Raw genomic sequence first — 24798 nt, forward strand, 5'->3', positions numbered from 1 at the left:
GAGCAGTTTGGCCATTGGATGTCAGAGGGCAGGGGTACAAAGGCAGGACAAATGGATGCAGGAGGCTGTACCCGGGACGGGGTCCCCTGATTCCTAACTGCAGTTTTCTCTATAACGAGTCTCCAAGGAGGTGGGGCCAGAATGAGCCTTGAAGGCCACGGAGGAGGAAAGCTTGCCCAGCAGCCATGGCACTGGGTACTCTAGCCAGCCCGGCCCCCAGGGCAGGGGCGGGGGCGTTGCTGGCAACATCCCAGGACACAGCTTTCCGCAGGAGATCTCGGCCTTCCCTTTTGGAAGGAAAGCACAGGCCCTGATTTGGGCGGGTTTGAGGAACACCCCACGGGGAAGAGACTCAGCTACTTGTCAACCCCTCAGCTCCTCACCCTGGTGGTGGGGCGGGGGGGTGGTCAGAAGGTAATGCTTGTGCCCCGGGCCCTGGGAGCCTGGGGGAGGGCACATGGGATAACTGCTGACACCCGCCCGGGGCTCCATGGCTTCCAAGGCTTTATTCATGACCACCCCACTTTCCCATCTCTCCACTTAGTGAATTTGCCGAGTGGTGGGAGAGACAGACCGCCAAGCAGCCAATAGATGAATTATCGTAACAGCGAGCAGGTGTATCCATCCTCCGTGAAGCCGCCAAGCCTCATTCTCCCCCTCCCTCCCTTCTCCACCCTCCGCCCACCGAGCCCGGAGCCCAGAGCCCGGAGCCCAGAGACCAGAGCTAACTGTGCTTCTGCTGCAGTCCACTGCTTGCTACTCTCTGCAGATAACGGGTGTGTGATTCTGGCCAAATCACTTAACCTCTCTGTGCCCCAGTTTCTTCATCTGTAAAGGCGGGTGTTGAGAGGGTTGTCCATGGGGATTTCAAAAGAATTAAATGAGATGACACATAGAGCAACCGCACCGTACCTGCTCGCCGTTAGGATGTTGCTGACGGTGCCTCATCCCTCGCCTGATTGTGAGTCTGTCTCCCCCACCACCCCACAAATTCCTTGAGGACAGGGATCACATCTGGCTGGTTTGTGTCCTCCCAACACCACCCGGCTCTAGCGCAAGCACCAGCACGAAGCGGGCCCATTTACTCCATCTGCAGCACATACTGAGCACTTGCCATGCACCAAGCCCTGTGATGGAATCTGGGTTTAGAGATAAATGCGAAGTTCCAGAGTCTCCCCAGAGTCGAGGCAGACACAGACCTGTATATCAAGAGGTCCCTGGCTGTGGCTGTGGCTGTGAGCACAGTCAGGCGCGAAGGAGGAAGCAGGCAGTCTCCATCAAGTCCAAGCTTATTGAGATGAACTGAATTGTCCCATTTGACCCCACAACAATCGAATTTAGGGGTGAGGAGATGGCCACTCAGCGGAGAAAATCTCACCACTAGTAAGCCATAGGGCTGGGCCTGGGACCCAAGCCCTCGCTTCTCAATAAGAGAGCCTCACAGTAACCCCCCTGGGTGATTGCTCCTTCCACTGCTCCCTAGCCTCAGCCCCTGCCCAGTGTCTTGTAGGTCAACGGACTTCCGGGCAACACATCCATTCATTCCCTGGACTCTAGCCAGGGCCAGCCTCCAGGGTATTTTTAGTTCTGGGCAGTCAGGCCTGGGTGCATGATTGGCAGCAGGTGGAGCCCTCCGTGTTGTTCCTGGCTCAGCATGAGAAGTGGCTGGGCATGGGGAGGGGGCTGAGGCATACCTGGCACCCTAGCCCACAGCTGCCTCACTGTCCCCATGGGTGGGGCTGGGCTGCTGCCGCTGACCGAAGGCTGGGAGAATTCTTTCCTGTTGATTCATGCCGGGAATGCTCTCGACCCTGTTGGGGTGGGGCGGGGGCACTGGAGGGACATCTGGGACATGAGTGGCTGGGGTGGACACTAGTCCTCCAGCAGCCGGGTCAGTATGACCTGGCTGTCCCCCAGGGGTCAGAAAGGTCCACCTTGCCATCCTAGCCCTTATCACATTCTGCCTTGTGCCTTGTGGTGGTCTTTGCTCACACGTCTGCCTCTGCAACCGGACCTGGAAGCCCTCCTCCCACCCCCACAGTGTCTAGAACTCCAGCACCCTGTCTAGCAAGGAGGAGAAAATCAATATAAAAATTTGCTGAATGAGTGAGCCTTTGGAAGGACACTCAGGCAAGGTTGGGGAATAGGGGAACCAGGCTGTACTGATCGGGACCTAGGGAGGAAGTTGGGAGGCTGGAATTCTCTGCCCATTTTACAGATGGGGGACACTGAGGCATCGGGAAGGACCAGGATTATGGGAAAGAATTTGGAGGACAGGGGCTGGGATTCCTGTGCCTGGGAATTCAGCTAAGCTGATTGGGCCTCCCCTCTTTCAGCCTTTTCTACTTTTGTTTTATTCCATATTCCCCCCACCCCCAACCCACCCTCTACACATACCCTCCCCCCATGGGCCTGTCAAGGTCCAGGACAGCCTCTTTCAACTCTGTAACTTGTAGAGAAGGACTTAAGTTCTTCCATTTACTGTTTATTACTGGGGGGGAGCAAGTCAGTCGTATCTCTTGGGGCTCAATGTTCCCAACTGTGCAATGGGCAGACCAGAGGCCTCCGGCTCACGAAGTACTCAATACATTTCGAGGGACCAGGGCAATGGCGAGGGCCACCTGTTACTCCAAAGAAAGCACACCTGCACCACACCATCCCGACCTCGTTTGAACTGAGCCCCCACTCTCCTGTCGCCGCCCCTCCCCCCAAAGGAGTCAGTCTGGTGGCCCCTACGATAGTGAGGCGGTCCCGTGTGAAGGATACTGCGCTCTGGGCCACTGACACTTCCCGCGCCTCACTGAATGGCGGTGGCGGGGGGGTGGGGGGGAACTCTCGGGGGTGGGCAGGTCACCCGGTTTCGCAGAGGACACTGCGCGTGGGACAGGGACTCCCGAGGCCACAGGCACCCCGGGCAAACGCAGCCCGCTGGCGCCGCGCCCGCCGCCTCTCACGGGGACTCCGATCCTCCCACAGTCCCTCCCGCTGCAGCGCCAGTTTCCTCCTCGGGAACCAGCTGACCCCTGCCGGCCCCCCGCCGCCCCCCGCACCACGCGACCCCAGGACTATCCCGGGCAGGGCCGGAGGCGGGTGGACGCGCGCTCCCTGGCCGGGGCGCAGGGCAGAGGGGCCGAGCGGGCCGGGCCGGGCTGGGCGCCCGCCTCGACCGGGTCCGCCCGGGGGCGGGGCCTGCGGGGCCTCCTCGGCGGGCGGCGGGGCGGGGGGCGCCCGCGCGGGCCGCAGCCGGATAAAAGGGCCCCAGGGCGCCCCGGGAGGCCCGTCAGCGCTGCTCAGCGGTGGCGTCCGGCCTCTGCCCGACCGTCCGTGCTCCAGCTGGTGAGCCCCCGCCTGGCCCCTGGCCCTGGGTCTGTCTCTCGCTGTCCTGTCTGTCCCACTTCTGTCTCTCTGTTGGGGCAGCCAGCCTCTGAAGGCTCCCGAGGGCTGGGGGCTGGGAAGGATGGGGGTCCCATGGACAGATGGCCTAGCCTCCTAGTCGCTCACCAACCTGCTTCCAATGGAAGTGACCAAATTAGGTAGCCTGGCCCAAAGCCCGCCCAGGGTGGCTGGTCCTGGCCCCGGGGTGCCTGCGTGTCTTGTTTGTGAACACGCTGTGTGTAACCATTTCTCTGCCCTCGCCGAGGGAGAAGCAAGGGAAGGGGCAAGGTGGGTTCAGATGTCACTCTTGTGACTTGGGGGACAGAGAGGCAGGGTGGAACCAGGCTCTCCAATTAAATAAACCAGAACTGATTATGCTGGGGGGTGGGGAGGCAGAGGACCAAGGGTGGGCAGAGGGCTTCAACCTCAATGTGTCTTGGCCAGGTAGAGCTCAGAGCCATTTGCTGGCACCACTTCAGGTCACCATAATTAGTGGTCCCAGGGAGGGACCCCATCCCCCAAAGAGCTAGAGAGAAGGGGCTTCTTTGAGTGATCCCGAGGGTGATACCCACAAGGGCAGCACCCTGCACCCACCATGTTCTCTCCTGAATATCCTTGGGCATTTCCAGCCCTCTCTAGGGGGGCCAGGTCAGGCCAGGTGCCAGAGTCCCCTGGGAGCACCTGAGCAGGTGCCTCTCTGCGTCAAGCTGGCAGGATCCTGGATCTGTCACTCGGTTGCACTCAGTGTTGGCACCAACCCCAGTGCCCTCACACCACGGCCGGGTCATCAATCAGCCAGCTGCAGGGTGGAATTTCATTCACCCCCCTGCCTCCCGTCCTCCTACCTTCCTCCTCCAGCGTCCGGCTCTCCCATGGCTGAGAGCCCGGCTTCTGGAGCCAGGCTACCTGGCTTTGAATCCTGGCTGGGCAAGTTATTTCACTTCTCTGGACCTCAGCTTCTCACCTATAAAGTAGAGATAGGTACTCCGTAACTAGTTTTAAATGTATTATAATAATTAATTACTAACTACTCCCCCACCTTCCTTCCCCTACCCTGTCCCCCCTTCTCCTCCGCTTGTGAAGAGAACTGCCACTTTTGAAGCTGTTTCCTTCTCTAAGGGAGGCTGCTCAGCTGGGTGGTCTTCCCGGTGCTGGGCACTGGAGGAATAGTTTTGGGGAGATGCTGTGGAGGCTGGGTGTGGAGACAGCGAGCAAACCGGGAGTGCTGGGGGTGGGGGGGCCGCTGGGAGGGCTTAGTGGAGGGGGGAGCATCTAAGCTGGGTGTTGGAAGATCTGTAGGGATTTGCCAATCCGACACAGAGGGAAAGAATACTCCAAGTAGATGGAGCAGTGAGAGCAGAGGTCGGGATGTGGAAGCAGAGAATGGACAGGTATGTTTGGGGAATGGCGAGAAGGCAAGTTTGGGGTGAGCAGAAGCTACAGTGGGCCCTGCAGTGGCAGGCAGGCTGGGAAGAGGGGCCCTGCCCCCCACTTCTGACTCTCAGTTCCTGCGGCCACCCTCCCCCTCCCCGGGGAGCTCTCATGGGAGGGAGCTGCCCTTACCCAGATCCCAGGCTCCTGCACAGAAGGCCACCCCAGCCTCCAGGCAGGCCCGGGACTATGCACAGCCTCCAATGAGACCTCCAGGGTGCTGTGGGACATCAGCCCACCCCAGGGCCCATCACAGCACGTCATAGAGAGCGGGACCCCTAGTGCCAATCCCTCATTTTATAGCTGTTGCACCCCTAGTGCCAATCCCTCATTTTATGCAACAGCTATAAAACGAGGGATTGGCACTAGGTCTCAGAGAGTCTCAGAGAGAGGAAAGGCCCTGACTCAAGTCACATAACAATTTGGTGGCAGAGCAAGGAGCCTTCTCAGAGAGTCTCAGAGAGAGGAAAGGCCCTGACTCAAGTCACATAACAATTTGGTGGCAGAGCAAGGAGCCTCCTGACTCCTGGGGGATGGGGGCCAGGGTGGGGGGGTGGGGTCATCTCTCAAGTCAGACTCAAAGTGACCACTGGGTCCTAGCAGCTGGAGGGCCCTGAACCCAATCTTTTCTCCCTTGTCACCTGGGGACGGTCCCTACCCATGGTGACTTCAGTTTGCCTCAGTCCCTAGCGGTTCACCTCGTCCTTAGCGGGGCACAGAGGAGGGAGCGGCACGCCCCGAGCAGCAGAGCACACGCTGCTCCTGGTGACAGCCAGTCAGGAGCCCCCACAGGTTCCAGAGCAGAGTCACAGAAAGAAAACAGTGTTTAAGTCTGGAAAGGAAGTGCAGGAGGGATCATGGTGGATAAAGACTTTGCCGCAACACCCGGCCCCAGGGCCGGGAACCTGGAGAACCTGGGCTCGGAGGGAAAAGAGGCAAATCCGGAGGCTGTCGCAAAGAAGGGCACCGGGGACTTGCTCTTGAGTTCAGATGTGGCCTCCATTCCTTCTTTATCCAAGAGGGGCTGGGCCACCCCAGCCCAGGGGCTCCATAGTGGCTGTTAAGCTGCTGTCATGAGAGTTAACTGTCAGGGAGAGCTGAACTCTCAGGGTTCAGCTTGCATCCGTTCATCTAAGCTTCACAAGAATCCTATGAGGCCGGTGCTATTTAGTATCCCCATTTCACAGAGGCAAAACCGTGGCACTGAGCTATGAAATCACCTGCCCAAGACTACCCAGAAACTCACTGTTGGAAGTGGAGTGAGAACTCAGGCAGTCTGACTCCCAGTCTGGATCCTTAAGCACGGTGCCGTGCCTCGCTGCCATGCAACCGCGGGTATTTATGGGGGCCACCTACGGACCGGCCTAGCACTCTTCTGGGCACTGGGGGCACGACACAGAGTCGCCATCCCCGTGGAGCATCGGTCCTGAGCCCATCTAGTGTCCTTCTAGGAGCCCCTCCAGCCAGCCCTGGGCTCACCAAAGCCAGAGGATTGGTGGCCAGAGGGCGTGGGGCTGGGTCACAGCAGGAAGGAATAGGACTGATTCCCAGCCAGGTACCATCTGTGCGAAAGGGAGTGGCAGGGGGCCCTGGGAGGCCCTCCCTACTGAGACTGACCAGCTACACAGTGCCCCAGGGACAGCAGAGGCCATGGAAGATGGGGGCTCCCCAGAACGAGCTCTCTTAAGACTCCAGCACGGAACAGGAAGTCAAGACCCAACTTTCTCCGTTGTGTTCCAGGCTGGCCTCAGCTCCTCACTGGCTGCAGAGCCAGGCAGGGGCGGACCTTCAGCACTGGGGGCTGCAGACCCTCTGGCAGCCCTCACCAGCCATGACCTCTCCCCCCATGCTCCTCCCCCACCCTGTTCCAGGACCCAGGCGGCTAATGTGTAAGGGGGAGAACACCAGCCCTTAACTTCATCCCCCTCCAAGGACCCAAAGAGCAGCTGATGACAGCCTCCTGGAGACAGGAGCCCTCTCTCTGGTGTGTGCTCACTGCCTAAAACCCTCCCATGGCCCCTCGCCTCCTACAGGATGAAAAGCAGACCCTCCGCAGGTGCACAGGGCCCTCGGTTATCCGGCCCCAGCCCGTGCCTCCGCCTTCATCCCCCTCATCCTCCTCTACTGCAGTACAAGGGAAAGAGAGGATACTTTCTGCCCCTGCACAGACTCGCCTCTTTGCTCCTTTACCCATCCCGTCCTCTCTACATGGAATACCCCTTTGCCCACCCAGCAAGGCCCAGCTTAAGTAGTGCTTCTCAGAGCTTCACGAGAGCAGGGAGTAGTGTTTGGTGTCCTCACGTCTGTGGCTTGGCACCTGGCCTAATAGTTGGCGGGAAGCAAGTATTCCAAACATGTTTGTTGAATCACGGGCCTAGACGGACCCCGAGCTTGAAGATAGCATAGACCATCTGAGCTGGAGGAGATATTAGACCATTTTTGGTTCAGTTTCCTCACTTTAGAAATAAGGAGTTAGGATCTAGAGAGTTTAAGAGACTTGCCCAAGCCACACAGCAAATGAGGGGTGGAGGCCTAGACTCCCCTCAAATGACTTTTTTCCAACCCAGCATTCCATGTACCTCCTATGGGGACGGTGGCCAGGGACATCTAAAGAAAGGCAAGAGTGATGCCCCGGGGTCGTTTTTCTGGCCCTGAGGGCACCCTGGGGGCTCTCCTATCACTCAGAGGCTAGGCTACCCCCTCTACCTACATACAGGACTATATCAAGGTGAGCTATTTACTGAGAGCCAACTGTGTGGTGTTTTATTTAGCACTAACAACGCTGAGGCAAGGATTATTATTCCCACTTTACAGAGGAGGAAATTGAGACTCAGTAAGGTCAAACTTAAACTTCCTCAAGGTCTCATGAACAATGAATGGTGGGTTTAAACCCAGTTGACCGGGCGCCTGGGTGGCTCAGTTGGTTAAGCGACTGCCTTCGGCTCAGGTCATGATCCCGGAGTCCCGGGATCGAGTCCCGCATCGGGCTCCCTGCTCGACGGGGAGTCTGCTTCTCCCTGTCACCCTCCCCCCTCTCATGTACTCTCTTTCTCTCATTCTCACTCTCTCAAATAAATAAATCTTTAAAAAAAAATAAAAAATAAAAAAAAATAAACCCAGTTGACCAATCTCAGAGCCCAGACTCAATCGATGCCACCAAACACACATGCCCATAGCATACACACATGTGGAGGGGCCCTGCCATCTTTTGTCCCTTCAGCAGAAGAGGCCGAGATCAGGGGTAGAGGTGGTGATCTATATCATGTTTGCTCCTTCCCAGGTGCCTGGGCCACAGCTGCCCTTGAAGTCAGCACGATGTGGTCCCTATCAGCTGCCCTCTCCCTGCTCCTGCTGCTGCAGGCCCCTCCTTGCAGGCTACAGTCACTGAGCCCCGTGAAGCTACGGCTGGTGGGCCCAGGGAGCAAACCAGAGGAGGGCCGCCTGGAGGTGTTGTACCAGGGCCAGTGGGGTACCGTGTGTGATGATGACTTCGCTCTCCGAGAGGCCACCGTGGCCTGCCGCCAACTGGGCTTTGAAACTGCCCTGACCTGGGCCCACAGTGCCAAGTATGGCCAAGGGGAGGGTGAGTGCCTGGTGCTACCCAGCAGGATGATGGTGGGTTTCTCTCAGACGCTGGGCTCCCTGAGGCTTCCACAGACTCCTGCCCACCCTTTAATACCCAGCTCAACTGACCTCCTCCATGAGGCATTTCCTGAGTGCCCCAGCTACAAGCACCCCCTGCGCTGACCCTCCCATTCTTGCCTGCGGTGAGGCCCCCGCCGTCACCACCACCACCCCAGTCCACTCTTGCAGAGTGACTGGCACGCAGTAGGTGCTCAGCAAATGTTGAGTGAATGGATGGATGGATGGATAGATGGATGGATGGATCGGTGGACAGGTAGATCTAATTACTAGACCCACCTGGCATTTTCCAAAAACAGATTCTACCTCCTCTTGGCAGTAGGTAGGTTTATAGATTCCAAGATCCCAGGAGAACTGACTCCTCTCCCCTACCCCTCCTTTCTACTCAGGCTCTGGAAGAAGACAGTTGATAACTGTGGGGTCCTAGGAAGGAGGCACAGCCCATGAATGCCTCTCTGTCCCTAAGCATCACCCTTCCTCTGCCCTCAGGACCCATCTGGCTGGACAATGTGCGCTGTATGGGCACAGAGAGCTCCTTAGACCAGTGCACATCCAATGGCTGGGGTGTCAGTGACTGCAGCCACTCAGAGGACATCGGGGTGGTGTGCCACCCCCAGCGCCAGCGCGGCTATCTTTCTGAGAGGGTCTCCAATGCCCTTGGGCCCCAGGTAAGGAGGCTGTTCAGGCCCTGGCCTGAGCCGAGGGTTGAGTCACGGGTCAGAGAGACTCCTGGGTGATGAACCTGGAGGAAGAGGGAAGAGAAAGGGAGGAGACTGGGCTGAGAAATGTCCCCCAGGGCCCCACCCCCTGTTGGTGGCCTGGAGCAGGTGCATGGACAGAGGCCCAGCGTGTAGCAGGCAGGCTGGGGGGTGCCAAGCTGGGCCTGCTGGGGATCGCTGAAGCTGCTCCCCATGAGAGGCAGGAGGGGGTGAGGGGCTGCCTCACCCACAAGGCCAGCCACAATTGCTGCCTCTTCCCAGCACAAACAACCTCGAGCTAAAAACAGCCCAAGCCAAACAACAGGAGCAGGCAGGGCAGATCCTAGCCCTTACCCTCCACTGCTGGGCAACCCCAGCCTGAGGACAGCTAGCCCTGGCCCACAAATGCAGCAGACCAGGGTGCGGTGGTCTTCATGGTCTAAGTCACCCCAGACCTACGGTCCCCTGGGCCAACGATCCTGCTGGTAGTCTCAAGCAGCTGGTCTGTGCCCATCCTCAGCTCTCCCCAGGTGGCATAGAGAAAGTCCCTCTGCGCCCAGCAGAAGGCTCCCAAACTCCAAAGCGCCCGAGCCTGATCCCAGGGCGGGCAAAGACCTGCCTGGTTCTCTCTGCAGTTGAGAGAGGAGCACAGACAGACCAAGGCTCTGCCTCGTGCTCACTGTGTGGCCTTGGCAAGAGCCCTCATCTCTGGGCCTCTGTTTCCTGACCTGTCCAGGGAGGCCCGCGGGTATGTGTGGGGGGTGATCTTTAAATGCTCTGAGCCCTGGCTCACCCATGTGAAGATCTGCAGCGGGTTCAGCCAGGGCAGGAGCCCTGGGGCCCGTAGTGACCATGCACCCTGCAGGGCCGGCGGCTGGAGGAGGTGCGGCTCAAGCCTATCCTCGCCAGCGCCAAGCGGCACAGCCTGGTGACCGAGGGAGTGGTGGAGGTGAAGTACGAGGGCCACTGGCGGCAGGTGTGTGACCAGGACTGGACCAGGAACAACAGCAAGGTGGTGTGTGGGATGCTGGGCTTCCCCAGCGAGGCACCTGTCGACAGCCTCTACTACAGGTAGGAAGAACAGGTGGGCAGAGGGCCGTGGGGGGCGTGGGTTGTGGGGCGGTGACTGAGTGTGTGCACGCCTGTGCAAGTATACACGTGTTCTCCTGTGTGTGAGACAAGGATGCGTGTGTGTGTGTGTGTGTGTGTGTGTGTGTGTGTGTGACATGCGGGGCCTTGCAGAGTGTCGTGAGATGGGCGTGGGACCGGGAGGGAAACGAGCCCTGCGGACCTCCCGAGTTGCCAGTTGCAGGGCTCTCAGAATAATGAGGAAGAGAGTGAGGATGAGTTTGGAGACCCTGGGAAGTACCTAGAAACAAAAAAGAAACGTGGTCCTTGCTAGTCGTATGGAAAGAGCTGAAAACAACTGAATGCAAAGCTGTGCCCCTGATTAAAGAACTGGACTTGACTGAAGATGCTTCTGGCAGGGCCCACAGGGAGAGACCACCTGAGTTCCAGTCTCATCTCTGCCAGTAATGCCCCATGCGCCGTTGGTAGGGCCCCCGGGGCCTCGATCAGCCAGTCGGCAGGGAACTTCTTCCACTCTGATCCGAGCCAGGCTTTGACTGTGTTGCGTGTGAGCGAGGCATGGGGTGGGGCAGCACTTGGGAGAGGAGACATAAAAATCTTCTGTCGAAAATGTGACCGAACCGTCACAAGACTGCATTAGCCTCTAAATGGCACCTGCTCGGTGCTGGTGAAAACTCTGTGTGTTTCTCATCAAGGGAGACGTCCCCCACACTCCGTCTGAGCGGTCTCCCCCTGCCCACCCCCAGGCAGTTTAGTGGCTCTGACTTAGATAGGCCGGCTCCCGAAGATCAGCCACCTGGCTCCATCCCTGGGGACGACTGGGGTGCAGGCCCCTGACTCCCCGCGGCCTGGTAATTGCACCTCTGGACCTGGCTGACTCGCTCACCACCCGAGGGGGGCAGTCCTGATTATAGCCTCTGGGTGGGCAGCCAGGCCTTCAACTTGTACCTGCCCCCGGAGGACCTTTCCCCTGGGTCTCTTCTCTCAGGACACTCCCTAGAGGCTCCCCGCCGTCTGCATGGGGAGAGGGCAAGCTGGGGACTGCCCACTCAGGGGCAGTCCCGTGCAGAAGAGACCCCAGTTTGGGACTAGTTGAGGAGGTACCTTGCTGGGCCCCGCTCTTCTCCCTGTGACATGGACATCGTCGGTGTCTGCGAGCAGATCACATTGCCAGGGCTGCTGCAAGGCTCGGTATTAAAATAATGCGACCGAGTTTACAGACGGAATCCCCGTGCCAACTCAAGGACAGCCATGAGGAGCCAGGGGACAGAGGGCATTTGGCATTCCCTCCACCCACCACCTGTTTTCTCCCACCTAGGAAAGTCTGGAATTTGAAGATGAAGGACCCCAAATCTAGGTGAGGAGCCGCATCCTGAGGGGAGGGTGCAGAGGGGCATGGCACGAAGGGGGAGGGCATGTCCCTCTCCTGCCCAGTGCCTCGGCCTCCCTGACTCCTGAGCTCCCTCAACCCCTCCCCACCTTCAGTCTCCCTTGTCTTCCAGGCTGAAGAGCCTGACACAGAAGAATTCCTTCTGGATCCACCGGGTCAACTGTCTGGGGACAGAGCCCCACATGGCCAACTGCCAGGTGCAGGTGGCACCAGCACAGGGCAAGCTGCGGCCGGCCTGCCCGGGCGGCATGCACGCTGTGGTCAGCTGTGTGGCGGGGCCCCGCTTCCACCCTGCAAAGGCAAAGCCCGGGCACAAGGAGTCCCGGGCAGAGGTGGGTCCGGCCAGGTGTCAGTAGGAGCAGGTGGGAGGCACGGGCAGTGAGGGGCCCTCCGGGACAGGCAGGAGCGGAGGGACCAATCGCCCCTATCGAGGAGGACTTGGTGCAGACTGGGAGGAGGAGAGCGAAGCATAGCATGGTAGAAACTGGGAATTTATGTAAAAGGAACCGTTTATAACCCGACCATAAATGGAAAGCTGACATCACTGGCCACGAATAGAAGGTAACCATAAAAACAGTAATTACGTCGTAGCTAACACCCAGTTGAGGCCGAAGGTTCTGAACCTGAGCCCGGCCCTCTGTTATAAAAAGCCACAGCGTGTGCTGGTGAGCTGTTCCCGACATGGCAGCCCGGCAGTGGGATAGCATCCTCCAGGAAACAGGAAGGACTGGAGAAGATTTAACACGGAAATCACTTCCCCACTGTGTGAGTCAGCTTAATTCATACCATGTCCCTGCGCAGCTCTGAAATCATCTCACGGATCCCTTTGGGAACACTGATCTAGTTCAGCCCCCAAGGACAAGGAAGGAGCTGGGGCTGGATGAGAGGAAGGGACCCCCCTAGAGAGCAGCCAGAGGGTTGTGAAGGCCACGAATCCCAGCTCCTGAGGCTCCCTTGTTACCACTGTGGCTCGTGTGGTGGGTCTTTGTCGCGAGGAAAGGGTGCTTGAGAAGAACGGCTTATTGGAGAATTCAAGGTAGTAGCTATGAGCCGTCAGAGGTGGGACTGGAACTCCCGGTCATGGGCTCGCCCAGCTCGAAGGGGCCTGGCCCAGGCTCCCCTCCCCTGGTGGCTCCGCCTTGCCCACTGCCTCCTCCTCTGCCTGCCCTGAAGCCAATTTTTTCCTGGCAGGAGCTAAAGGTGCGCCTCCGTTCCGGGGCCCAGGTGGGTGAGGGCAGGGTCGAGGTGCTCATGAACCACCAGTGGGGGACGGTCTGTGACCACGGATGGAACCTCGTCTCTGCCAGCATCGTGTGTCGTCAGCTTGGCTTTGGCTCGGCTCGGGAGGCCCTCTTTGGGGCCCAGCTGGGCCAAGGTAAGTGAGGAGGCCTGGGGTGAGGTAGGAGGCCATGGATGTGCCACTGCTCCATCCCTTGGTGGCTCTGGTGCCAAGGCCCAGGAAAGAATATTCTCCCCGGCTATGGGGGGGAAGCCCCAGGTGTGAGGTTACAGAGGTGGAGCCTTACACAACACCTCTCCCTCTCCCCACTAGGCTTGGGACCCATCCATCTGAGTGAGGTGCGCTGCAGGGGTTATGAGCAGACCCTCAGTGACTGCCCCTCCCTGGAAGGGTCCCAGAATGGTTGTCAACATGAGAATGATGCTGCTGTCAGGTGCAACGTCCCTGACATGGGCTTCCAGAATCAGGTGAGCTCGGATTCGGGCCTGGCTTCAGGCTAGGGGGCTGGGAAGCCCTGAGAGAGCCCCCAGGACATCATATTGCACCAGTGGAGAGGGGGTTCTCAGAGCCAGTCTGGAAAGCCCTCTCCTCTAAGTCTCCCCTGGCCTGGCCCACGTCTCCTCGGGGCCAGGTTCTGGCCTTCAGAGATGTCCCGTGGTGACAGGGACTCTTCAGGTGGATGCATTCTCCCACTACACCCTCTCAGGTCCCCAGAGAGGCTGAGAAAGAAGGGGGCTAGGGCAGAGGACCACAGGGCTGTCGGTGCTGGGGAGTGTCACTGGCGAGGCTACGTAGGATGGCCTGAGTTCAAGTGTCTTGCATCATGTGCACAGTGGACAAGTCGCTCATGTCTCTGAGCTTGGCTCTCTCTTCTGTCAGGTGGGGTTAATTGTCTCCTCGGGTTATTGTGAATGCAACAATAGATACGAAAGCCCTTTGCAATTGGCAAGTCATCATTAATGGTAGAATTTCAGGTAAGAGGAGCGCAAGTCCCAGAGCAGGAGGCCCAGGGGCAGGCACCCTGAGTCAGATCGCTCTAGTGGGCAGGGACAGCAGGGACCATTAGCAAAATGTCCTCAAGTAACAGAGAGGGAGTCGAAGTCAGAGAAGGGGAGAGCCGTGCCCAGGGCTGCCCAGGGAGCCGGCCCCGACCCGTCTCCTGGCTGGCAGTCCTGAGCCCTGCCCTCTGGAGGCCGCAGTGCTCCTCACACACCTCTGACCACTGCAGGTGCGCTTGGCCGGTGGGCGTGGCCCTGAGGAGGGTGTGGTGGAGGTGCAGGTGGAGGTGAACGGAGTCCGACGCTGGGGGGCCGTGTGCAGCGACCACTGGGGGCTCACCGAAGCCATGGTGGCCTGCCGACAGCTCGGCCTGGGTTTTGCCAACCACGCGATCAAGGTAGGTCCCCGTCTTGCTTCCAAACTTCCTGTGCTAAAAGGGCTAGCCCTTCATTCATTCATTCATTCATTCATTCAGTGATTAGTTACTGAGTGAAACTGGGGGCTGACATCATGCTGGGGGCCGGGGACAGTGTGGTGAACAAGACATAGCTCCCGCCTTGGGGAACAGTCAGCAAAGTGAGTAAGGCGGTTGTTAACAAAACATTCACACAACAGGCATGCACCTTCGCCTCTAGGAAAGATGACTCGAAGCTCACCAGACGAGGTGGGGTGGGGATGAACAGCCCACGCGGAGGCCCTGTAGCCCAAGGAAGCTTGGCCCGTTGGGAAATCAGGGACCAGGGCCAGAGTGGGGCTGTCAAGGGTGTGATGTGTGAGGGAGGGAGGAAGAGGCAGGCAAACCGTTCCATCTGCAGTGCAGATATTTCAAACATTTCTTCTGTGCTGTCTGGCACACTGTGGGGCAGCGAGGAACAATGAGGAACAGGAATACAGGAAACCTGACATCACAGTAGCCCAGCTGAGAGATGATGCTGGCGTGGTCCAGACGAGAGGCAGTCCTGGAGGAGATGCGGGTAGATTCAAGAGGGATCCGGGAAAGAAAATCGCGAGGCCGTGGCGGGGCTGGGATGGCACGTCTTCTGCTGAGCCCACCCTGGCCGGTGGGACAATGCTGGGCACACTGCACCTAGGAAACGGGGCCCAATCTTGAGCACCCCCGACCCCCCGGGCTACAGGAAGCACAGCTGGAGAGACGGGGCAGCCGGCTGAGTGGCCAGCAAGGGACAGGACCATCCTCTTCGACAGCTGAGGGCTGCCGTGTGGGCGAGGGTGGGGGCAAGGCCAGTGGGGGAAGAATATTCCTGCCTCAATGCATGCAAGAAACTTCTGATATTGGAGGGGTGCAAAGTAGCAGGGACTGTCGCCTTGCTGAAGACTTTCAAGCTGGGGCTGGGCACAGCCTGGTGGGGGTGGTCCAACGGGGTTCAAACATCAGACTGGCGTCGGAGGGGATGGCTCCAAAGCACCCCCAGCCTTGACGGGGCACTGGCGGCTCTTTTCTCAGGACACCTGGTACTGGCAGGGGACGCCAGGGGCCACAGACGTGGTGATGAGCGGTGTGCACTGCTCGGGCCCAGAGCTAGCCCTGCAGCAGTGTCAGAGGCACGGGCCGGTGCACTGCCCCCACGGCTCGGGGCGCTTTGCCGCCGGGGTTTCCTGCACAGACAGTGAGTAAGACCCATGGAGCCGCTGCCCGCCCCCCGCCCCATGCCAGCGGGGCCCGCCCACACCTCCCATTCTCAGGGAGGGCCTGGAACGGTGGGTGGTGGGAGGAGGGCTGGACTTGGAGCAGCGGCTCTGCCATTGACCAGCTGTGGGTGGCCAAGTAACCTGTCACCTGGGGACCCAGCCCTGCCCTGCCCGGCTCATGGGGTTACGGTGAGGAGTAAGGCAGGGAATATGGGAAAACACAAGAATACACAATCACGTCTTTCACTTTCCGTGTGGTGACCGATAGTTGAAAGAAAAACAAAACGGGAGCGAAAACAAGAGAATGTGCTGGACTTCATAAGCACAGACTTTTCTCCTGGGAATTATGTACGTATGCACTAGGCCACAGCCATGTGTCCTCTTCCTTCCCTGTGGGATTCGCCCAGCAGGCCATAGGACAAGACTGTTTTGAGGCACGGGCCCGCCCCACACACCCAGATTCTCGGGCAGACACCGCCAACCAGGCCAAGGCCGAGATACTACATGCAGTCCAAGGGCTGCAGCTGGCACCACACCAAGCGGCCATGCGACCCTCTTCCCAGCCAGGTTTCCATGCCAAGACATCCTTACTCTTTGTCAGTGAGCTTGAGGGCTCCTCTCTGACCAGTGCGCCCTAGAAGATACTAGGTCCTCACGGCACACCCTCGCCAGCAGGGTGTGGTACCAGCCCGGGCCTTCCCAGCACCGGGGCTCACAGCACGTTGGGGGCCTGCTCCCCAGTCTCTCCCCCACCTGGGACCCTTGTAGCCTTCCCTGTTCTGCTGCCTGCAGCAGCAGCTCTCCTCCTGAAGGCTTCTGATGTTTCGCCACGGCTGAGCACAGACAGGCTACCTGCCAACCGTGTGACCATCCCTGTTTCTTCTGTGATCGCTCTCATTCCTTTTTTTCTTTGCTCTCTCTCCTTCTCCGTCTCTCTGGAAGCTCTCCTTTCCCTCAGGAACTGTAGGGTTTGCCAGTGAGCATAGCAATAAGCACAGGACTTTCGGGAGCATTTAGTGATGGTCCAGGCATCCTCTGGCAACCAGCCCAGCGCCCACTGCCACCCTCAGTGGCGCCTGCTGAAATTAACCAGCAGCCCCGTCTCCCCATCCTCAGCACGCAGGCTCTCACCCTGCTGATGCCTCGGCCAAAATCTGAACTGTATCCCTGCTTTTGCAAGGAAAAGCCCTGAGAATGGGCAACTTTCCTCTCCTGATGTGACATGGCAACAGGGGCAGATCCCCAGTGGTGGGGAGACATGTGGCTTCCGAGGTGGGTGAGAGCCCCTGTGACAGGAAGGGAGCAGCATTTCCAGCACGGTGGACGTTTACGCACAGGGAAGCACGGGAAGCGTCCTCAGGGGAGAACGCACAGGATGGGCTGCTGCGAATATCCAGAATAGCAGTCAGGTTAGAACAGGAACCCTGGGGGAGGCCAAGCCTAAAACTGCAGCAGGATGGACCGGAGCGGCAGAGCTCCGGAGCAGGCTCAGAGATGAACTCTCCGGACTCTCCCCTCCGCGCCCCTACCTGGAAGGAACTGAGACCCAGAGAGAGTGACTGAGCTGAGGAAGCCAAGCTGGCGCAGCAGGGCTTAGGAGGGGCTGTGTGAGCTAGACCACGCAAAGGCACTTGTAAGCTGAGGAGCATCTTACAATGAAATACCAGCTTACATCAACTGCATGCTTACCCGACAGTGACCTTAACATGTTACAGGTATTGGAATTATTGGCATTATTACAATCCCCATCTTATGGTTGAGGAAAATAAGGGACAGAAGGTTAAGCAAGTCACAGAGCTAGTGAAAGATGTGGTCAGAAACTAAGCAAGACTTGAACCCCAGCCGCCTGGCTCCAAAGCCGTCATGCTAAACCGTGGCGCGGTAGCTGCTTGAACTCACTTCTCCTGACTCCTACACCGCCCTCCTCTTCTGGGCAGAGCCCTGCCCTCCTGGTAGCTCCCCCAAAGAGCCCGGTTTGGGGCAAGCCCATCCCGCAATGCCCAAGAGCAACACGGCTGCCTTCCTAGCTTTGGCCTGTGGCCGCAGGCGCTCCGGACCTGGTGATGAACGCCCAGCTGGTGCAGGAGACAGCCTACTTGGAGGACCGCCCGCTCAGCCAGCTGTACTGCGCCCACGAAGAGAACTGCCTCTCCCAGTCTGCCGACAGCATGGACTGGCCCTACGGGCACCGGCGCCTCTTGCGCTTCTCCTCACAGATCTACAACCTGGGCCGGGCCGACTTCCGTCCCAAGACAGGGCGTCACAGCTGGATTTGGCACCAGTGCCACAGGTTCGTAAGCAGAGTGCAGGAACCAAACCAGTGTGGTCTGTCCCTGACCCTGGGCACTTTCCTGGGAGAGGTGTGCACTCTGAGTGAGAGCCTTCCTTCCTCAATGCCTCAGTGGCTTTGTCTCCAGAAGCCAGTAGGGAACTCCGGGGGCACTGACAGGCCCTGCCCCAATGGTACCGCCCTGGGCAGTGCTCCCAGGGTGCATTTCCCCCAGCAGCAGCCGGCAGAACAGTCACTGCCAGCAGAGCTGGTCTCTATTAGAATGATATGGGACAATTAATTTTTCTCTGGTGGACCTTAGGCCTTGTCTCTAAAAGCCGCACAAAGTGGGGACTCCTAGAAACCTAGAAACCCAAAATAGACATCCCATCCAGGATGCTGGCTCTGCAGAAAAATTTGCTGGTTTCTGTAGCCACAGAGCGAGGCCCCCCCAAGGAAAGTAGGAACGCTGGGACTGAAAGGAGACAATGGGCATTCTTTCCTATCAGGAGTCTCCAGCCCAGACAGGAGAGACAAGGCCTGTGACAAAGGCAGAATGGGAAAGTGGTGGTTTTATCCTTCAGGACGCAGCGTGGGTGGGAAAAGCGCAGTGGCGTGGGCAGTGACTTGGGACTTGGCCTTGCTGAGATAATGAGCACCTTCCCCTGCAGCAGGAACGGACTTGTCATTAGGACTGCACTGGAAACAATGGTAGCAATTTGGTCTCGGGCTCCCAGGGAGCAGAGTAAGCACCCTTCCTTGGCCGCTCAGCCCCGAGGCTGGTTCCTAGAGGTGTCCCTTCCTCCCGCTCCCGGTCGGGCCTGGAGGCCAGGCACCAGCCTCCTGCCGGCTAGCTTTCCCCTCCTCACCCCGGGTTCACACCGGGCGGGGGCTGCTGGGAAGGTAGACCATGGATCACACGAATCGTGGCTTGGAGAGGGAGAAGGGCACTGCCCCGCGACGATACCGTCCCTCCCGGGTAATGACGGGGCCCGGTGCCTCAGTCTGCCCTGCCCACTCCCCCAGAGAGGACCCTCTGCTGCGGCTGCCAGGCTGACAGCCCTCCCTGTCTGCAGGCACTACCACAGCATCGAGGTCTTCACCCACTATGACCTACTCACTCTCAATGGCTCCAAGGTGGCCGAGGGGCACAAGGCCAGCTTCTGCCTGGAGGACACAAACTGCCCCACAGGTATGCGGTTCCCCGTCAGCATAACCTCCTGGTGTTCTCTTCCTCAGCCCTGTCAGGGTGAGGTTCCCGTGTGCCCTTGGGGAAAGACCCCCTCGGGCACCTGGAGACCCTGGCCTGGCAACAGTCAGCACCCAAGGCACTTCAAAAAGATCGGTGTCTTACCTTCTGACGTCTTAGATGGAAGGTCTCTCTGCCACTGCATTCCCAGCACACTTCGTACCACTTGTAAAGGCTGAATACTTTGGATTTTGCATAAGAGTTGCAGGCCTGTTTCACTTCGGCTCAGTTCTCTGAGGGCACATTGTCCGATTCCTGTTTGCATTCCCACAGTTCCTAGCCCTTCAGAATGGCATGGCAAACTCACTCTTCAGAGGGTCGGAAGGACGGACAGACAAATGTATTAGCATGTAGGGCTGGAACCTTCCACCCACAATTCCTAGGCCAACAGGAATTTCCACTAGAGCATCCAGAGATATCATCTCTGTCACAGATGGGACTTGCTACCGCGCTGGATTCAGGGTTAGTCAGAATTTGGGCTCTGACACTCAGGCAAGTTATCTAGCGGAACCGTGAGTCCCTCATCTGATTGCACGTAAGGGTATGACGCGTGTGAGGATTCGGTGTGCAGGGCTTAGCAGCGTGCTGGCTCCCCAGCACCTCTTCCCTGCCTCAGTAACCGTTGGCACCCTTCCTCACAGGACTGCAGAAGCGCTATGCATGTGCCAACTTCGGGGAACAGGGAGTGACTGTCGGCTGCTGGGACACCTACCGGCATGACATCGATTGCCAGTGGGTGGATATCACAGATGTGGGCCCTGGGAATTACATCTTCCAGGTAAGGGGGCTTGGGGATTCCCCCATAGGAACTCCGTTTCCTGCGGATATCCCAAAAGTCTCCCTGCAGTCACAGGAGAGAAGAGTTTCACAGCTAGGGTCTCCCACAGGCCTGGCATTTGGACACTGAAGGAGGATCCCGAGGACCTGGGTTTGAGTCTTGATTCAGTGGACAATGTAGAACAGGAACATTAACGCCCGCCCTCTGGGTGCCTTGAAGGATTAGGGAAGCTAAGGGTATAAACACCCTTTGTGAGACTGCATGAAAGGTAAAGGATGATCACAGCCACGATCGTCACCTTTCACGTGTCCCCTTGTCTCACTCCAGGTGGTTGTGAACCCCCAGTACGAGGTGGCGGAGTCTGATTTCTCGAACAACATGATGCGGTGCCGTTGCAAGTATGACGGGCACCGGGTCTGGCTGCACAACTGCCACACAGGTAACTGCGAGCCCTTGTGGGGCCAGCCGCGTACGGGTTTGGAAAGCTGGGAGACGCGACCTGTACCCGCCACGGGGCTGGAAGGCGGATGTGTAAGGCTAGGGATAGGGCAGAGATGAACTTCCCTTGACCTCCTCATAGGCACATTTCTAGACCCAACTGGTCACACCAGCAGCCTCACCCAGCCACGACTTAACTTCTAAACCCCTCTTTGTCCTTAAGGCTGTTTGTTTTATAAACTCTGTCTCCCATCTGTCCTGGAGTCTTTTCTGTTACTTCAAGCCAAGTCCGGATTTCTCTTTCCCAGCCCTGTTATTGTTCACCCTCCCTTTTGTATGGTCTTCGTCGTGCCCGTCTAAGTTGACTGCCTCACAGGCAGAAGAAGTCCGCCAGCTCTGTGTTGCTGTCTCCAGCTGTGATCGCTGAGCACAAGAAGGCAGACACAGAGAACAGGGCTCAGGACATTTGCAGGATTGGTAGTATTGGACAATGGAAGAAACAATGATTCAGTGGGGGACAGAGTATGGAGGTGGTTGCCCTACTTGTCTGTAAAGAAAGGTAGCAGTCCCTCCTCTATCTTAAAGTTATGAAATGCCTGTACTTGCTATGGGGTGTATGCATTCACACCCACACTTTGCACATATGGGGTGGGGCAGGACTGGTTTATTCAGTCAACAAACATTTAAGACCTACTTTTGTGCCAAATACTGTGCCAGGCACTAGAAAAATAAATAGGAGTAAAATGTGGAGCTCAGTGTCAAATAGGGTAAGCAGGCATGCAAATGGATAACCCCAATACTAGAGTACTCCAAACCAGTATGAACTAATGCTGAGCAAGCACTGAGAGAAAGCAACAACCTGGAGGCCAGCAAGGTTTCCCAGAGGAAGTGACGTTTGAACTGGGTTTCAAAGGAGAGGCAGAAGTCAGGGAAGAAAGAAGAATAGGAGGAGCATAGGATTTGGCTCCAGGCTTCACTGGGTTCCAAACCCAAGCCCACCACTTTCTAGCTGTAAGACTGAGGAACATCTCAACCTCGAAGAAGTTTTTCTCTTTTTTTAAAATGGGGGACTATATATTTCAAAACCACTAAAGTGCTTTTCAAGGAGGGTTATGATGGTTCTTGCTAAGAGAATGACTCTCCTGTGGGCTTCTGGGAACCACTGACAAATTTCAGTCAAGGGGGGGCAAAAAGATCAGATTCATGTTTTCAAAAGGGTAACTCTACCAATGGATGCAAGACAGTAAGAGGAGAAAGAGGAAATAGTCCAAGGATTCAAAATTGTGTAACTGCGTGGGTTTTGCTGCCATGAAATGAGACAGGAACATCAGAGATACCAAAAATTGGAACCTAAGGCTGCAAGGGATCTGGGGTGGTGAGGAAGGAAAGAAAAACAGTGCACTTCTGACCACTGTAGGGGTCCTTGCAGAAAAGAGAGGACATACCAGGTGAGAATGCAAAGTTACTTAATGAAAGGACTACCTAGAGAGGTGTGACTAGGACCAAGGAAATGAGGGGTGTTGAGGCATCTGGGGAGAAGCAAGAGTGGGAAATTGTTAACGCCTTTTAGCTTGAAGGGGTACAGGGTGTCCTGGAGGCAGAGAAAAGCTCAAGCTTGGAGGGAGAACCTGACTGTAGCAGGAGGCATGGGAGGCCATGACCACAGGAACAGGGAAGAAATACCCCAATCTCTCCTTCCTTCCATCTGCTAATCTCCTGCTGTTGCTTCCCACTGACCTAAATCAACCAGAAACCAGAGGATGAGGAAGCTAGGGTGAAGTGATCTAGGGCACAGAGAAAACAAAGAAGGATAGAGAATGAACCTGGGGATGGAGGGTGGGCAAAGAATAATCAGCACAACCCTTTCCACTCAATAGCCTATTCTTTCTGATGTCCCTGAAACTACGTATCAGGGTCTATTTCTACAAAATGTTTATGCCCATGACTGGCCTGATGTAAAGGGTGAGTGGGGCAGAGAGAGAGAGAGAGAGTGTGTGAGAGAGAGAGAGAGAGAGTGTGTGTGTGTGTGTGAGAGAGAGAGAGAGAAACTGTCAGGGAGGGCATGAGAGCATGGTAGGGTTGGCTACTTACCCATTCTCCTTTGGTCCACAGGGGATTCCTACCGCGCCAATGCAGAGCTCTCCCTGGAGCAGGAACAGCGTCTCAGGAACAACCTCATCTGAAGCCATGACTGCACACTTCCAGCTGCTGCCCACACACCAGATACCTCAGCTTACTGGAGCCATGCCCTTCACAGCACCCTCAGAGGGAAAGGGGCCAGTGCCAAGGGGCACCAAGAACTGCTCAGGAAGCCTTTGGATGGCAAGATCACCAGACTAAAATGGTACTGCTCCCGCAGGAGGACTCTGGGCCTGTCTCCTAAGGGCCTTTGGTCTATGGTCTATGGCCTCCAGGCTTTGTTCAGCTGAGCTCGTCTTCCACAAGTCTTTACTGGGTCTTTACTTAGAGATGGATTATGGCCCAGTCCCCCATTTAAATGGTGCTTTGCAAATGTCTTGGAGGAGTAGAGGACAAAAGGACAAACATACACAGGAGATAGGATTAACTCTGCAAGAAGCTCAAAGTCACAACTGGCAGAGATGTTGATGAATGCAGGCCCTCATTTGGACTGTGCTCATTTAGAACTCACCCGATATTCTAAGGGTCCACTCTAGTGCCTTTACCTTTATCCTACTGCACACTGTGGGTATTTCGCATAGGCCTCAGGCATGCCCTATCTCCTGATGGGCCAACACCACCAGTTACTGAGTGCTTGAGAAGGGGAAGGACTTGCAGAGGTGGCCAGATAGGGCCTTCCTACAAAACAGCAAGAGAAGGCCAAGACTGCTGCAGTAGGATGGACCCCAGCCCTGCCAGGACCTCTGCCAAGGAAAAAAAAAATATATGCCATTCACCTGGCAGGCAATCCGGTCTCCCTCAAGATCACTGTGCATCTCAGGACTGGCCTAAATTTCAACCAAGTTTCTGGAAGTGAACTTTGCATGGAATAAATTAGACACACATAAGAGATGATCTCTGCAGGTCTGACGCCCTAATGCCAATAAAGGTTGCTCACTATGGACAGCTACAAAGACTAGACTGGCTGTGGCTCCTTGCAGTTCTCAGCACACGAAGTCTTCCTCTTCCACTCTTGCTCGGCTGGGGACTAGGATGTGTGGGGCACACATACTACTCACAACAGTCCCACTACATTTCTCTGATATTAGCCTATGGTCTGCTTCCCAATTCCCTCCCCAGGGTCAGTGCTGAAACATGGATAGGAAAGGTTAAGGGATGAAGGGGAGGAGGCGAGAAGGAAAAGTTCAAGGATTGTAAACTTTTATAACTGAGGCTGCAAAACTAAAATGAACAGTAGCAGATGGAGCAGATTTACAATAGTACTCCCCTCCCCACATTGTGAGAGCCATCCCCTCCTTAGGGAGTGAAAAGGGACATGATCCACAGCTATCCTCTATGAACACAAAGAAGTGCTTTCTTCCTTCTTCTACCTTCTCTCTTCTCCACGCCTTCACTAGGCAAAGGGAGCATTATATCTTGGCATGGCAGTTTAGGTAAACAAGGGAAGGACTGATTTCCTGTTGGACCCGGCAAACATCGCCCAAACAGTAACAACATTATACTCACGCATGCAGCTAATGGTCTGTGAAAGAATGTGCAGCCCGTGGGGGAGTGTGTGGCGACTGACGACTACATTCAGGCTGGAGGTTACCCACCGCTTCTTCCTGGATCCAGTTTCCCAGAGGGCCAGAAAAAGCAGGCCAGGCCGCCAGCCACTGGCTCTGGTCTCAGTCTTGCTGCCCACATCACACGTTCGATAGGTGCAGCCAGTTCTAATTCTTGGAAAAAGCTATACAAGGGCTGTGCTGTTACACCACCGAGTTCAAAGGGAAGGACATGGGAAGACCGGTGGCTGGCATGACTTGTAACTAGATGAGGAATGTTAACAGAATACCAACCACCAAATTCCAGACAGAACCAAAAATGTCTAAAGATTTTCACTTCGGCATGTTTTGGTCTCACAGAAGTTGAAGGGCTGGGAACCTCAGCTTACTAATTAGAAGCTTAATTTATTTCTATTCCACCAAGACCTTCACACCATGGGGAGCATATCAGAACTCAAGGGGAATGTACCTTTCTACTCTAAATTCCAGGTGACACTGGGATTTTGTCATTTAACATATGCGAAGCAACAAACACACCTCGCAGAACGCATTCACAATCTTCGGGAATATCTAACAAAGGAGCCAGTGGCAGCTACAGGGTGCTCTCCAATTAGCTCAGCTTGTGAAGGCACGGTTCAGATGTGGCCAAGGATTTGGTTCCCATCTGGACAAGCTCAGTGGAGTCCATGCTAGGCCATGGCAGCTCCTCTTACCTCCACCCAGTATACAGTTCCAACAACTGGAAAAATATAACTAAAAAGCACATTTTCTACTAATGCAGAAGCAGCAACACTCCACAGCTTTCAGTATTAGCTAAAAACAAATCCCTTTTCTGGGTCTAATTATAAGGATAAATCTGAAAGCTCG

At 56.6% G+C, this 24798-nt stretch overlaps 1 protein-coding gene across 3 annotated transcripts; it reads left to right on the top strand.

The window, feature by feature from the left end:
- Positions 1-3212: 3212 nt before the first annotated feature.
- Positions 3213-22833, top strand: LOXL4 (lysyl oxidase like 4). Of its 3 annotated transcripts, XM_025880826.2 has the most exons (15): positions 3213-3336; positions 8087-8389; positions 8938-9116; positions 10012-10217; positions 11554-11592; positions 11738-11957; positions 12817-13000; positions 13178-13332; positions 14094-14261; positions 15330-15492; positions 17561-17804; positions 18860-18975; positions 19674-19810; positions 20138-20249; positions 22361-22833. In XM_025880826.2, exons 2-15 carry the CDS (start codon positions 8122-8124, stop codon positions 22429-22431), a joined length of 2262 nt encoding a protein of 753 aa, XP_025736611.1. In that variant the 5' UTR covers positions 3213-3336; positions 8087-8121; the 3' UTR covers positions 22432-22833. The 3 variants fall into 3 exon arrangements, with proteins under 3 accessions (XP_025736611.1, XP_073760446.1, XP_073760447.1); XM_073904345.1 differs by lacking the exons at positions 20138-20249; positions 22361-22833 and having other exon boundaries at positions 19306-19791; XM_073904346.1 differs by lacking the exons at positions 3213-3336; positions 8087-8389; positions 8938-9116; positions 10012-10217; positions 11554-11592 and adding an exon at positions 12276-12390 and having other exon boundaries at positions 11890-11957.
- Positions 22834-24798: the final 1965 nt, after the last annotated feature.

The sequence above is a fragment of the Callorhinus ursinus genome, unplaced genomic scaffold, assembly GCF_003265705.2.
Source record: "Callorhinus ursinus isolate GAN/ISIS: 27379988/994484 unplaced genomic scaffold, GSC_fseal_2.0 scaffold20, whole genome shotgun sequence".
Classification (NCBI taxonomy): domain Eukaryota; kingdom Metazoa; phylum Chordata; class Mammalia; order Carnivora; family Otariidae; genus Callorhinus; species Callorhinus ursinus.

What these genes read in the sequence shown, in the direction of transcription:
- LOXL4 (XM_025880826.2), top strand. Translation starts at nt 8,122, where the DNA reads ATGTGGTCCCTATCAGCTGCCCTCTCCCTGCTCCTGCTGCTGCAGGCC. An exon ending in ACAAGGAGTCCCGGGCAGAG is followed by an intron (nt 11,958 to 12,816) that starts GTGGGTCCGGCC and finishes TTTTCCTGGCAG; the next exon opens with GAGCTAAAGGTGCGCCTCCG. An exon ending in ACATGGGCTTCCAGAATCAG is followed by an intron (nt 13,333 to 14,093) that starts GTGAGCTCGGAT and finishes TGACCACTGCAG; the next exon opens with GTGCGCTTGGCCGGTGGGCG.